The 15,198-nt window shown below is 37.4% G+C and overlaps 1 protein-coding gene across 1 annotated transcript in view; it reads right to left on the bottom strand.

The window, feature by feature from the left end:
* Nucleotides 1–15,198, bottom strand: part of ZNF407 (zinc finger protein 407) — a 348,368-nt gene that overhangs the window by 205,015 nt on the left and 128,155 nt on the right. Inside the window, exon 4 of the mRNA XM_080340472.1 lies at nt 6,995–7,069. Coding sequence (XP_080196598.1) covers nt 6,995–7,069 — 75 coding nt within the window. The remainder of the gene's footprint in view (nt 1–6,994; nt 7,070–15,198) is intronic.

Raw genomic sequence — 15,198 nt, 5'->3', positions numbered from 1 at the left:
TTATTTCCACCTTGAGGTGATGAAACTTAAGTAAACCCACACAACTGAACAGTCTTACTTAATAGATTATGAAACTGCTTTTTGCTGCAGAAAGAATAGTCCTTATGGCATTAAACTCGATGCAAGTATTGTGAAGTGCATGGTTTAAAACTGGAAGCTGAGCTTCTACCATCAGTCATACACATCATTTCTGCTTTCACTTCCGAAGTCCACAAAATACTCCTCGTGATTCCTCAGAATATATGGAAAACATTTCATTGCAACACAGTCAAGATACTACATTTCTATTTCCTTTACAATGTACTCAATAAATATCTGTGTTGTATTTCATACACTGATCAAAGCTAAGAGTCACGATACCACCCAGGACACGGAAATTTTTACACCCACAAATGCCAGGAAGTACAACACCCTACAAGTTCAAAGTACTGTAGTATGTTCTGCATAACTGCATGGACAGGGCTCTCGCTTCCAATCCCGTGCAGGTAAAAGGAATTTAAGGGATATATCACCATCCTGATTCGCACCCTCTTGGCTGGCCCGGTTGACTTTGGCAGAGGAAGCAGCAAGCTGGGACACAATACTGAAACAACTTACTTTCAGCTGACTGCAACAGAGGAGGGACCAGCTTGCAGCTACTTTTTGGCCGATAGTACGGAACTATGAACTGTGTTTTTCTTGGAAACAGATCGTTGTGAAAAAAACCCTGCCGCTTTCAGCAACTATCTTCAACAGATCCGCAGACAATGTTAGCATACACTTGCTAATGAAACTAATAACCTAGGCTCTAGGGAGCACTCGGTTGTTTATGAGTACAATGAGATCATAATTTATATCTTGTTACGACACTTAAAATTAGCCAGAGGTGCTCACTGTGGGCAGTGTGCATCCCATTAGGCGCTCCCTCTATCTTCTACCCACAGCAGCTAAGTCTTCCCAACAGGAAGATTATTGCCAACTACACAAATTTCCAAAACATCTCACATCATACCTGCCAACTATAATAAACTTACTTCAGATTGCTCCTCCTTCTGAACCAAGCTATAAGATTGCCAGGATTTGATAGGAAGAACAAATAATGAGTAGAAGTAACTTCATTCTTTTACAGTCTTCCAGTTGTTATTTTTCTTTCTGATAAGATGCTGAATTTATCACTCGTCTTTGTGAAAGCAGTCTTCAAAAGTATAAATGGCTGCCTACGCTTTTCTTCGGAGTTAAGCAAACGCCTATGATGCATGCACAGACAAGAAGCCAAGAGGAAAGTTAGCTCTGAATTTTCAGCGTATCACCTACTTCTGGTGCCTGAGGAAGCTCAGGTAACCCCAATGGCTCCCTCGTGTTCCTTGGGTAAGCCACGGGCAGAGAAGGGCACTCGGGCAGCAAGCGGCTGCAGAGCCTGCACCTACGCTCCTGTTCCGAAAGAGTTCAGCATCAGCCAAGAGCTGGACCCCACAGGAAAGTATTGCTTTTGGAGGTCAAGTAAACTGCCAAAATACTGAAAGCTTCACACAGATCTTGGGTAAAACTTTAGCTCCTAATCGATTAAAAACGTTGAGTCCTTTCCACTTCCCTCTGCTCATCACAAGCTTCTGACTGGCAAATACATTAAGGAAAAGCTATATTTCCTTCCTTAGGGCTTTTCCAAAGAATGATTCTATACCTCTCCAAGATCCTTTTTAAGCCAAATTCAGGAAACAATCAATTAATTAAGGTTTTCATTCCCATCCAGTTAAACTAGTAAATGTTAGGTTTCAGCTGAAAAGCTCAGTTATTTGCAAGAAGCAGTGAAAGGTGATGACAAAGCTTGATGGCAAGACTTGGCACATCACCCCTCAGTGGTTGCAGGTCTCCTGCCCTCTGTGTATCCACAGGAACTACCAACACCTCTAACTGGAAACCTTTCTGTGAGACAGTCACTCATGATCTAGCACCCTGACCAATTCTGGCTTGTATCGGATCTACTGTGGCCAGCAGGACCGGGAAAGTGATTGTGCCACTGTACTCAGCACTGGTGGGGCGCCACCTTGAATCCTGTGTTCAGTTTTGGGCTCCTCACTACAAGAAAGACACTGAGGTGCTGGAGAGAGTGCAGAGGAGGGTGGCAAAGCTGGTGAGGGGTCTGGAGCACAAACCTCATGATGAGCAGCTGAGGGAACTGGGGCTGTTTAGCCTGGAGAAAAGGAGGCTGAGGGGAGACCTGATAGCTGTCTGCAAATACCTGAAAGGAGGTTGTAGCATGGAGGGGGTTGGTCTCTTCTCCCAAGTAGCAAGTGATAGGACAAGAGGAAATGGCCTCAAGTTGCACCAGGGAAGGTTCAGATCAGATATTAAGAAAAAAATATTCATGGAAAGCATTGTAAAGCACTAGAACAGGCTGCCCAGGGAAGTGGTGGAGTCACCATCCCTGGAGGTGTTTCAAAAGGCATTTAGATGATATTCTTACAGACAGGGTTTAGTGCTAGAGCTGGGTTATGGTTGGACTCGATGATCCTGAGGGTCTCTTCTGACCAGGATTATTCTATTCTGTTCTTTCAGAGCATGGGTAAGTTATTGCAAGATGATTGTCTACATATATGCATGCATGTATGACACATCACTGACTGTTGTTACTTATTTTCCTAAAATCTGGGTAACATCAAATAGATTTCCTTACTTTGCATTTACAGGTTAATACTATCCAAAATGGGCATATCAAATAGTTACTACTATCAGAAATTTATCTACTCGAAGAAAGAAAAATGTTTCAAAAGAAGGATTAACAATTCAGCTAAACAGCAGAGGGTTGGACTGATGGACTTCATTTACTTCTAGTTTTACATTCAAAATGGAAATATCAAGGCACTGTAATTTATTACAAAATAAAACAAAATTTACAAAATATCAACCCGCTATTCATTTTTCCTGGCTACTTTTCTTTCAGATTTCAACAATGCCTTCCAATGACATACCAGGCAGTCTCATATACCTTACAATGTTTGTACTCACACGTTAGTAGCATTTGATATTCCAAAATTCACTCTGGGCTTATATGCAACTACACTGAACAACACGCTCCTTTTTTACTTTTTAAGGCCTCTGTTTACTTCAAAGCAGCTGTGTAAAACACACAGATTTTAGTAGTACACTGTTTTCCAACATTATTTGAAAAATCATATCTATTTAGGCTGCTACTACTTAGTAGTAGGCATTTACTTATAGCTGTTGCTCTCAAGTTGAAATCATTACACAGCTTTTCCAATCGATTCAGATTATTTGAAAAACACATGATCTTCATATGATGTTACTAGCACCATAACATTGATCCCATTTTTAAAGCACATGAAAATATTAAAAAAAAAAAAAAGCCAGAACTACCTTAAAAAACATACTATTAATGAACTTTACAGAAAATGTTTTGTAACACAGATTCCAGCTCAGCAAGTGTTTGTGCTCCAAGTAACTTCATAGATGTGAATGATCCCATCCGACTCAATGGGATTACTCATATGCAAAAAGTTATTTCAGAGGCAACTCATCATTTAAAATTCATAAAGAAGATGAGGTAATTAAACAACTGTCAGTTAAGGCCTTTCTCTGGTATATCTACACAAAAAATAGTTTAAACAGATGTATCTATTTTAAACAGATGTATCAGAGAAAATTCTAATTAACAAAGTCTTAGATACTATAAAATGTATATTGTATACTAATAACGGTATTCTGAAAAAAAAAAAATCTAAAGACTAGTTAAATGTATTTTTCATATGAAAAATTTCTAAATCCAGAGTTGTGCTTAACAGTGGCAAAATTCAGTCTCACTGATGACTTGGTGATTTTCTATTTATTTTCCTGCTCGTATTTCTATGTGTATGTATTTATCTTAAACTCAATAGTGAAATATCTCTGTTTGCTCTGTGTTTTTGCCACAATGTATACCTAAGTAACATAATGACATAACAGGAATTAGAACTCAGCACCATTAACACTACTAATACGTTCACCTTGTCCTCAACCACATTGTCTCCTAGCCACAATAAAGGTGTAGCCAAAGATTTATCCTGCCAATAAGACATAGTTATAGGTCCCATGAAGATTACTGACACTGAAGTACCAAATATGTACTGGCCTTGGACTTAGCAGATAACATGCCAGTTTTGAGACACATTCAAGTTGACAATAAATCAGTATCACGGTTCCAATAACAGGCAGAATACCTTAGAGGAATTTTTGTGTTAAAACATTCCACTTTTGAGTTAGCTATTAAATGGCAATGATCATAATGGACTAGGTAGCAGGGGTTTTTTATTTTGTGGCTGAAATGTGCAAACATTTTACTACAAGGCTATTTTTTTAAGCTTTTGTGATTTTCAAGTGAAATGTATTTCCCTTTAAATAAATTTTGCCTTCTAAAAAATAAAAGGCAAAGATAAAAATATTTCTTTTCATAGCAGTCTTATTATGAGTTATACTTGTTTTCTATATCTGCACATACAAAAATTTCCACAGCCTCCATTACACCTCCCTTTCATGCATACAAAAAAATCCCAATAGTTCTGGGTTATGGAAATCTAGAGAGAGCAAGTTACACTAGCTCAGTACCACTTACTAAATTCTAAATGTACTTCTTTCTCTCCCTTTCAGAACTATCACAATGTTTGTCACCTGAAATTCCTTTTTGAGAAGTTTGTTAAAAGGGCACCAATTTCTCAGGATGTATGGGTTATAACTACTTTTTCAAGCACCCTTTTGAACTTATTTCAATTTTCTGTTTTTGATGATAGTCATGCTGACAACTTTTTTTGGTCCATCAAACTCTGTAGTACAATTACATGAATTTACTTTTAATAAATTACCATCTTTGCATATATCAGTCAAACCATGAAGACTAAACACTTGCAAATAAAATGCATTATTAATTTAATTGTCACAGCCTATTTAGCTAGCTTCTATTAGTATTTGCTATTATATGCAATGTATCAGAGGGTAGAATCAAATTCAAAACAAAGAATAAACTGATTACATTGTCCTAGAGAAATTAAAAAATAGCAAGCTTACAAAATTGTGATCAAGGCATTAATGTTTTAAATAGGTAAAAAAACTATGTAACTTTATTTATAATACATTTATACCCAACGTGATTGTTTTACATGCTGGAGAAAGATTTCTTTGGTTCCTGAAGCCATTACAAGGCATCACATTCTCAGGGAAAGGGAAGCAATGGTGGTTTGGTATTTACTGCACTTGATACGTGCCTTAAACATCCACCATCACCAGCGAGGGACTGCTACTAGAGAGTTACATTATTGTTGTAGCTCTGCCAGGGCTGTGAACCTGCGTGTTCACAGAGGGGTGGGCAGTGGAGGGACCCCCGACTCTGGCCAAAAAGCCTGGGAGGAACACGGGAAGAAATGGGGAGAACAGAAACAGCCAGAAGGTTTCCAGAAGAAATACACAAACAAAAGCCAGCAACAACCGATTGAGATTATAGCATCCTGCTTGTTTAGGAATTCATTTTGAGATGACGATCGCTAAAAATACGCCTCTCAGGCTAAGAGACTATATTTGGAAATCTATTGTATGTATCCTTTATTGCGCACATATTCACTAGGGTAACGCAACTTATCTCTATGTTGTATTTATGGTGATTACACAGTAAGTACCCCCTTGTAAGACAACATATTGGTATTGAATGCTTCCAGTTACAAAATAAGCCACCAGAGCAAAGCATTTTTCGTAATTGTTGTGCTATGACAAAAGATAACCAGCGTAAACTTTAATATGGTATCTGCTTGGATGAAACTGTAATTGTTGTTTCGATGCATCATTCTGTTTTCTAGATGAAACAGAGTATCTCAAAATTCTTTAAATAACCGTGTGTTAGAGAAATTCTGGTTAAGCACTTTGTGGTTATTAAAAATATAAGCACCACTTAAATAGGTGCTCAGTCAAATACAGGGCATGTATGGTGTACTAATTTAAAACTCTACTCTTAGGTCACTCTGTGATTGACCTGTGACAAACCTGTGGGGAAAGAGTTTAATCGACCCCCATTTCCAGCATCTTTAATGGGAAATTAACATGGCCCAGAGAGAGTTTTGCAGTATTCTCCTACAATTCCTTGCTAACATGTATTTTCCCCTTCTTTCATATCAAAATCTGAAAATACTCTTTATTTACACAAGCCTATACTGGAAGAATGAGTTACAAGGTAGGAATACTTGAAACAGTATCAGGTGCCCAACAATGAACCCTGTAGGTAGAACACCCCCATCTACCCAGATGAAAAGTATAAAGGCCATCTTTTGGCTGTCCAAAAATCATCAAGTTGCCCCAAAAATTCAATGAAATAACAATATCTATGTCACAACGTGCCTAATAAATGAGGCAAACCCCGCTTATTTGCACACACAGTGACATTCAGTTTGTAAACCAGTTACATTTTAAACCACAGAAAAAAATATCCTGCTCACAAAAAAAAATAAGTTTGTAAATAAGTAACTGTACACAGATTGAAAAAATAAATTAATTCACTTTGAAAATAGTCAAAAGGCCAGATCTCTGTTCCTGCTCAAAAACACTGAGGAAACTTTCTTTTTGATTCATCTATGGCTTTATACTTTAGCGATCAAGAAAAATCTCATAAAGTCATTTTATAAACCCATGAGCATCAAGGCCAACAAGAAAAAAAAAAATAATATTTGTACTTGAAGGAACAGTTACAACTAGGGAAATTTTGAGAAAATAATATCACCTGTCAAAAAACACCCCCAAAAGGTGCAAATCTGACACCTTTTGCCTAGATTTGCTTTCTTCAGCAACTTTTCTATTGACACCCAGAGATGTGTCACGAGCATCCCGCTGGCAGAGCGCTTAAACATGGACTAGAAGTTGTTACCATGTAGTTGGAGTTGAGCTAGAAGTCCAGGTGACTTCATTTGGGGTAAGCTAAATATTCCGCGTAAGGTCTCCACACATCGTATAAGGCAAAATAAGAAAGAATTTTGAAGTAGTTTACCTTTCTTTTGGTGTGCCAACTCCATGCTTGCCCAGTAAATGAGTATTCAAATGTTTCTTCATCACAAACGCCACCCTACAAAATAAGCAGAAAACACACAAGGATTATTTCTTTTATTAATCCATTTTTTCCCCTGTTTTGAGCATGCATTTGAGCATATTTTAAAGGTGGACTTTTAAAAACCCACTAGATTACAACTGAAATCTGGGAGCCCATTCTGTAATGACAGGTTTTGTTCAGATTACAGTCACCTGGCTATTTTTCTCACAAGTAAGTAATCACAACCAAGCGTCGCTGGCCAAAGGACAGAAAACCTGTTTCTACTTTCCTTCACAAATTAGAATATCTTACACAATATACTCATAACACAGTCTATTTTGCTTAGAAAACATTTTCTTATGTTATAAGCTAATACAGTTTTACTTTCACCTTTGAATTTATTTAGGCTCAATGGGGCACCCAGCAACCCTTTTTCATACAAGTAGTTCCATTGTTTTTAATGAGTAACACAAAAATACAGCAAGATTAGATGCTTTAATCCCTGCCTACATCTAGTCAAACTTCATTGTATTAATTATTCAAAGAGATTTACATAGAAACAAATTAATAGCCTTAGTTATTTTATAGCTTTGTGGAAAAAAAATGCAAAAGGCAAAGCACACATTCATGAATTCATTTTGGGCAAGAATATTGTTCAAAGTGGCAAGACATTGTTCAAGACATCAACAGCAGCAACAAAAGATATACTACCTGGCATTATGTTTATACCAAACAAAATACAGATAATTTACTTTAATTTTGGTGACATCCGTAATGAAACAGATAGAGGCCTATCAAGTACCATTCTTCTGCTGATAAGCTCATAACATCAATTTAATTACGTCATGTGACTGCTTCAAACAATTTAGATATCAGACTGAATCTTCAAACTAAAATGTTTTTCTCAATAAGCAAAAATTTTACTGCTGTAACTTTCAGTGTGAAAAGGGCTTGCAAACATTTTCGTTAATTATGTATTACAGCTGTCCTTCATAAAGTTAATTACTAATAGCTGAAAGGCAATAGACTCTATTTGCATATGTACATGAAAGGCATGACATATGCAAAAATATGATTTTAATTAGCATTCCATGATATGAAGGGCTACAAATCAAACTGGCATGTTATAAGATTTTTAACATTAAACGCTGAATTCATCTGGACGTGTTTGCAGTAATGGACAATGGAAAGACTGTAAAACACCAGCACTATGGGGTATATGAGCCACAAAAGCCAAGAGACAGTACTTTTTCTTTACAAATATGTTAATGTAGCTTCTCCATGTCTGATCTACTTTGGGCACTTTCACATTATTACAGAGGATCTCTCTTGTGCTTTCTTTACAGTCTAAGGATATAATTCTGTCATATTTAAATGATAGTGATTTCCTTATTTTCAGGAAAATACATGAAAAATACCTTAAATACTTTCCCTGTGCAATTTCGGAGTATGGCATCATAATCATTACAACTGTGAATAATCCATAATATCATCACCATCATTACTATGCAAGTGTCATCAGAATTACTGTACATTGGGAAAATAATTGCAACAAAGTAAAATAATGTCTTCTAATAACAGCACAAGGCATTCAAAATGCACTGCTCTAGCTTTTCGCCACAAATACTAACCATTACCACACAGCCATTAGAGATACCAAACAGATTTTAATTTAGTAATACTTATATTTCCTGTTACAAACCTCCATTCTCCCCCATCTCTAAAAGAAAACAATAAACTCAAAGATATTACTATGAAAGGGCAATGTGCAATCAAAGTTGTAAATGCATACTTTGCCATTTATATAGAATATAAAGATCCCAGCCAACTACACATATTTCTAGGAATGTGTTTGTTTGGCTTTTCTGTGGTGGTTTTATTTTGTGTGGGGCTTTTGTTTTGCGTGGTTTTTTGTTTGTTTGTTCATTATTGTTATGTGGGTTTTTTTCTTCTGAACCTGTGTACTTGGACCTTCCACATAAAAGATGAACATTTCTCATACGACACAACTGCAGGGGGTACAGATAGACATACCTTTCTGCAAAATCAAAGACAAAGGCCTTGTTAATAATGGGAAGCAATTCATCTCCCATTAGCTGCCTCTGCTCTGTTTTATGTAGGTTCTGAGTAACCATTTTGCTGCTGTTACACAGCACAAATGAAATAAAGACTGACTCAGTAAGTGCCTCAGCACCTACTAACATTTTAAGCTTTTAATGTAAGGCTTGAAGAGTTAGGACTTGAGGAGCAGAGAGTGGGTCTGTGCAAGCCTGGAGTGCTCAGCACAGCCCAGGAACAGCTCCTCACCTTACAAAATCAGACCTTAAAAATACAAGTTGCTACTAACAACAGAAATTGTGAACAAGATACAAAAATATTACTAGAGACAGCCCTCACTTCAAACAAATTATTTTCTTTTTCCTTAGAATTGAGGCAAAGTCTAAACATCTTGGCTTAGGTCCTGAGTTTGAAAAAGGTCTTTAAAAAAAATGACAGGTGTAGGAACCATTTGTGTATGTTTACTAAATGCTGCAGGTGATTTTCAGGTAGTGGTGTTTGCTGGCTTCACAAGAGAAACACAAAAAATGCTTTCAGTACATTCAGTAACTCTGGGTTTCTAAGCAGTTACTGTTCTAGTAGTCAAAAAATATTGGTTTTATCTATGCCAATAACTTACCTCTGCTGAGGTAAATCAGTTATTCCTAAGATACTGCCAGAACTGAATAGATAGACATGACTTAGCCTTGGTCTTTTCAAATGAATCTTAAGGGAAGTCTGGCTGGCACCAGTAAGGACTCAAGGAGCGAATGCTTTCAAGATATGTGGCTTTAATACATCTTCAGATCAAAGGGATTCTTTCATTCAGCTGTTGTGAGCACCAATTCAGGCTTCACTGAATTTCTCATTTCTCTTTTTTTTTTTTTAATTCTAGTGGAAACAGAAATGTCCAAATCACAAAATCACAGAATGTTAAGGATTGGAAGGGACCTCGAAAGATTGAAGTCCAATCCCCCTGCTGGAGCAGGAACACCTAGATGAAATTAGCTGGTTTCAGAAACACATCAAAAGTGAGTAGGAAAAACTCATTAATTGCAATACTCTGTGCTTCTGATACACACAAACCAGGCCAGACTAGAGACCCAGAACCAGTTTTACAAAGTCTGACCTGAACATAGTCATCCCCATCCCACAGGAAAACAAGGAAGTCACAGCCCAGCTGCTCTCCTAAGGCAGAAACACCTCGTCTGTACATCCAAGTCATGGTCACTGGGAGTTCCCTCCATTCCTTTGGAAGGCTGCGTTCCTGGAAACCTCCTCTTGTAGTGGAAAAGGGGGAACAGGTATGATTTCATTTGCTTACAGTAGCATTCTGTTGGTTTAACTTCAGTGATTTTTCAACTACTCTGGCTCTAAACTAGCAACATCCTCTGTCTTATACACTCTATGTTCAAACTTCAGGATAAATTAAAGACAAGATGAAAAATGACACAGAGCTTTCAGAACAGCATCCACTCTCCCTACAGACAATTTTTTTCACATAAACTATAAATAAAAATAACTGTCAATCATGAATAAATGAGCACCTTTCCCAAAATAAGTTTGCAGAATATTCTATTTTCAGTTTAGAAGAGTTGTGGCTTTGTAGGAACGTGTCCACTCATATTCCATGGCAGTCTTCAAACAGCACTTGGACCCACTCTGAGAATGTCTGTAACTGATTTAGGAACCTCTACAGACTTATTTTCAGTTATAAAAGCACACTTTAATGAACAAAAGAAACAAAGGGACTTCTAATTCTGTGGAAAAAAAAACAAAACAAACAAAACATATTGGACAATCTTTACTGCCACTTTTCATTCCAGTGTAATACAAGTTCTTCGGCATGTACAATGTTTATCATCACAGTACCCAAGAAATATGAATAATCTGTCACGTATTGTCTGTTCTCTCATTTTCTCTGCAGGGCGAGAATTGTGCTCTGTAAAGTATCTTGTTTTAAGAGGGCAAAAGATTCTAGGTTTTATTATGTTTTGAATCTATAATAGCTCTTTTCAATATGTACATTACTGTGTTAGTGAAAAGCCAAGTTAAAAACAAACAAACAAACACGCACACACACCCTGAAACAAGCATCTGGACCGTAAAAGCAATGAAATCTATTATTTCCTGAGTGTTTAACAAGTGCTCAGCCTTAACCTAGTTCTAAGGAAGCAGCTACCTCTTACCCCCAACAGAAAGTCACTTGAAGCCATGTCAACAGACGAGTCATCTTGTAATTGCGTATAACTGCTGAGAAGGACCAGCAGGAGAATTTATTTTTGTGGGACTCTACAAACAAGGTATCCAGCAGTTGAAGAGCAATTTTAAATCACTTCTCAGTGGATACATTGCTCTCTGCAATTGCTCTTGGAGAATTTATCTTGCCGACAACAATGTTCAATGACAGCAGAAAAGTCCACAAGAATAACAATGAATATCTAACCTTTATTCATATTCTCAATATCCTTTATATCTCCTTTAAACTGTCCAGAACCTCCTTATACATGAATTTAACTCTGAGAGTACAGGTAATCTACCACATGACATGTGCTGGCTTCAACTACACAGGATGTTTGAAAAAAGCAACTTGAAAGCTTTTTTTTAAAACAAACAAACAAACAAACAAACCCACACACACCTACAAATAAAGCAACAACAACAAAAAAGGCAGAATAGAAGAGTATAATTTTCAAATTATTAGTATTTAGTACTTGATTTTATCATAGGTTTCAAGCACTGAGGAAGGATAGAACTGTTTACCATTTTGGATAAATCACCTGGGAGATCTGACAGTTTCAAGGAACAATATGAAAAAAAAAAATCTCTTAAACTTTCATACACCATCATACGCCATCACAGAATATAAGAAAAATAATATATCATATTATATCTTGTCTGCAACAGTTTTTGTTTTCCATGATCTGTGCTTGAATCTCTGTCCTTGTATCTTCACCTGAGGCAAGAAACCAGAAAATCAAGGCAAACTGCACAGATCATGCCAAGAAGGAAGACAGTATGTTCGGGCAAGTAAGAACCACAGAGCCCATGTTGTTATTTATTACCTGAATGAAGTGATCTTGTTCTTTATTCTCTGTTGAAATACACTGCAAACCCTGATTGTTTTCAGTTGAATGAGTGGTTCGAATGGAGTCGTGGGTATCAGTAAGAGAAAGAAATAGTGCAGTTCTCAAGGAATATCATGACCCACATGTAATTACTGATTTTGCACGGACTTTAGGTGTGTACGTTCTACACATAAAAGCAGAACTTCATAAATTCAAATCAGCACTTAGTCAAATAGTACATAAACAGTCTATGTGAACTTAAAATCTTTAAGTTTTTGAAGTCTCAACATGATATAAAAAGTTGCTACCCAAATCTCATCTCTGTCAGGATTTTGTATTCAGCAGGTCAGCTTCAGGAACAAGAGCATAGAGGAAAACACAAAACTGCCCAGAAAGCAACGGTTTTCTATGAACAAGCAATGTAATGTTTTGTTTTGTTTCATTTTTTTGCTCTTTTTTTTTTTTTTTTTTTCCATGCATCAAAAGCCTAAATTCCTGGGAATTTCTTCAAGTCCATCATTCGTGGACGTTTGCTGATTCTGAAGGGCCCAGACTGGGGTGCTGATAACTCTCTTGCATGACTGCGCGCAAGGGACTCAATTTAAAAGAAAGTATCTGGCAGGGCAGAGCCTGGTGTGGAAGATATCCAGTAGTCTGAAAGGCTTCATGCCCTTTGTGACAAGATGTCAGGTTCGAGTAAATATCTGGCAGGGCGAAGTCTAGTGTGGAAAACATCCAAGTATCTGAAAAACTTCATGCCCTCTGTGACAGGACGTCAAGTCATAGAACCCTGCATAGGAAAGCTGGGGTTATCTGCTGACTCACTTAGCAGCCAAATGAGGCAGCTCTTATTACTTACACTTAACAGTTATGGTTACTCTTCTTAAGTTAAAAAAAATAAAATCAATAGCATTTCAGAAGGTTAACAAGTCGTGCGTAATCACCCAGTCTGCGATGCTGAGGGTGCTGTGATCCGCGGCCTCACACTCCCTGCTGACCCCATGTGTTGAAGGAGGATACGGCCATTTTATGCTCCACTCTCAGTCATGCTCATAATTACAAAGTGGAAAGCAAAGCACGTACATTTGGTGTATGTGGCTCCTTCCTTCTCATCTTTAAGTGTGAGCAACTTGGAAAAATGCAGACTTTTTCTCTTGAAAAGAGACATTGAAAGAGGCAAATGGGGACAACTTTGCCATCACCAACAAAGCAAGAACCAGAATAACACAGAAGGATATAATGGTAATTCATGGAATATAAAGACTAACGTAAGTTTTATATTTCTTAGAATTACTATCCTTTCTGCCTTAAGTTTGAAGGTGAGGGGTTTTTTTAAACTTTCCATGCAACAATTAGGTATATTTATTATTTATTAACTTTTCAGCTTTTCCATGGAGATATTTTGTTGCTAAAGTTCAAAAGCCAACACTTTCAAAAATGTATTTTATGTCAATATGCAATCATCGGTGGAACAGAGCTCAAGCTTCTCTTCTAAAAATGCCTCATTTCATTGTTACTGTTACTTGGAATGAGCTAGCAATGAAGCTGAAGTGCCCAATGGAAAAGAAATGGAGAGAAGACAACAACTTATACTAACGGAACACCTGCACTCAGCTTGCACCTGGGGTAGACTGGAGTATCATGGCAGCCACTGTTCCTGATTTGCTTTGAAGAGGATGACAGACAGCAGGATTGTCAATGCGCTGTTCAATGACCCGCATCAATCTCAAGAATAATTTACTGCTATATCAGACAGATCATTATGGATGAGTTGTGCACTATCAATCAATCGACTGTGTTGTTCCTGCATATTCCCGAATCTATCACCCAGAAGGGAAAGGAATCTCTCAACATATTCTTGTTCCTTTCTTCCACCAACCCGCATCCCCCAAGATGTGAGAGAATTATTAGACACATGGCGGTAAAGTAGTAGCAATGGGCACAATTATCTTCTTTCACAGATTCTGGCAGAAGAGACCAGATTACAAAGATAAAATTAAATAAAATGGAAAATACTGTCCCACTTAAGATGACTTGAAGAGATCTTGCCATCCAAAGCAGTCAAGTCCTCTCACCATCCCTCTTTTAAGAGATATATGTTATAATGTAAACCACCCAGGACAGAAACGTAGTCTGTCATTGACAGGACCGTGGCTAAAGAGGAATACACTGGCAGTATTTACATTGTTTCCTCCTTCATGAAGGAACTCACTTTTTTTTTAATTGCATGCCTCACCTGATGTTACATATTTTTGATTCGAAATCAGAAAGGTTTCCTGTAAGTTAGCTATAGATCCGTTCTGAATTTTACTGGTTTGGGGTTGGTTTTTTTGGTGTTTGGTGGTTTTGGTTGGTTTGTTTGAATTGCTGTTGTTTTTTAAATACAAAAAGCACCCTTCAATAGCAGATGCATGAATGAGCCAAGTGCAGAATGTAATAACAGTTATAAAAGTGAGAGGAAACTTGAGAGTGCAATTGGGAACTTTTAGATTTGGAGATACAACACACGGCATACAGGGAATATGGTCATTCACGTGCATAGACAACAGTTTCCAAAGACCACACGCTTTGCCTCCTTAAAAGAGGGAGAAAGCCATTGCACTGTTTGGTGCATAACTTTGCTGAAAATGGGACTTGGTTACTTCAAAAGAATCCTACCATGTGGCTCCAAGCATCTAGGCCGGATGGCACAACTAAACACTGCCGCAGGGACAAATATTACAGGGAAAGATGAAGCATGATATTATACACAAGAAATACAGTTTGGACCATGTAAAACATCACCAGTACACTTGCAGTTGTGCATTCATAAGTGAGAGAATAGGGCCCACCAGGTCATGTCTGTTCTTTCAAGCCATAAAAGCATGCAAACCAAGAGAAATACTAATTAATAACTACTATACATATAAATATATTATTACTAATACTAGTCAGCTAAAAGCAATTTAGTAGTGGATTTCTCTGAAAACAAGAAGTGGATCTTTCTTTATGGTACCCTGTGACATATTCAATGAACAACAGAGAGTTTCAAGTGGTGGCATCCCCTCACCACCCCTGCTC

The sequence above is a fragment of the Nesoenas mayeri genome (assembly GCF_963082525.1).
Source record: "Nesoenas mayeri genome assembly, chromosome: 2".
Lineage (NCBI taxonomy): Eukaryota > Metazoa > Chordata > Aves > Columbiformes > Columbidae > Nesoenas > Nesoenas mayeri.
Note: the sequence above shows the minus strand (reverse complement) of the source record. Positions and strands in the feature narration are given on the sequence as shown.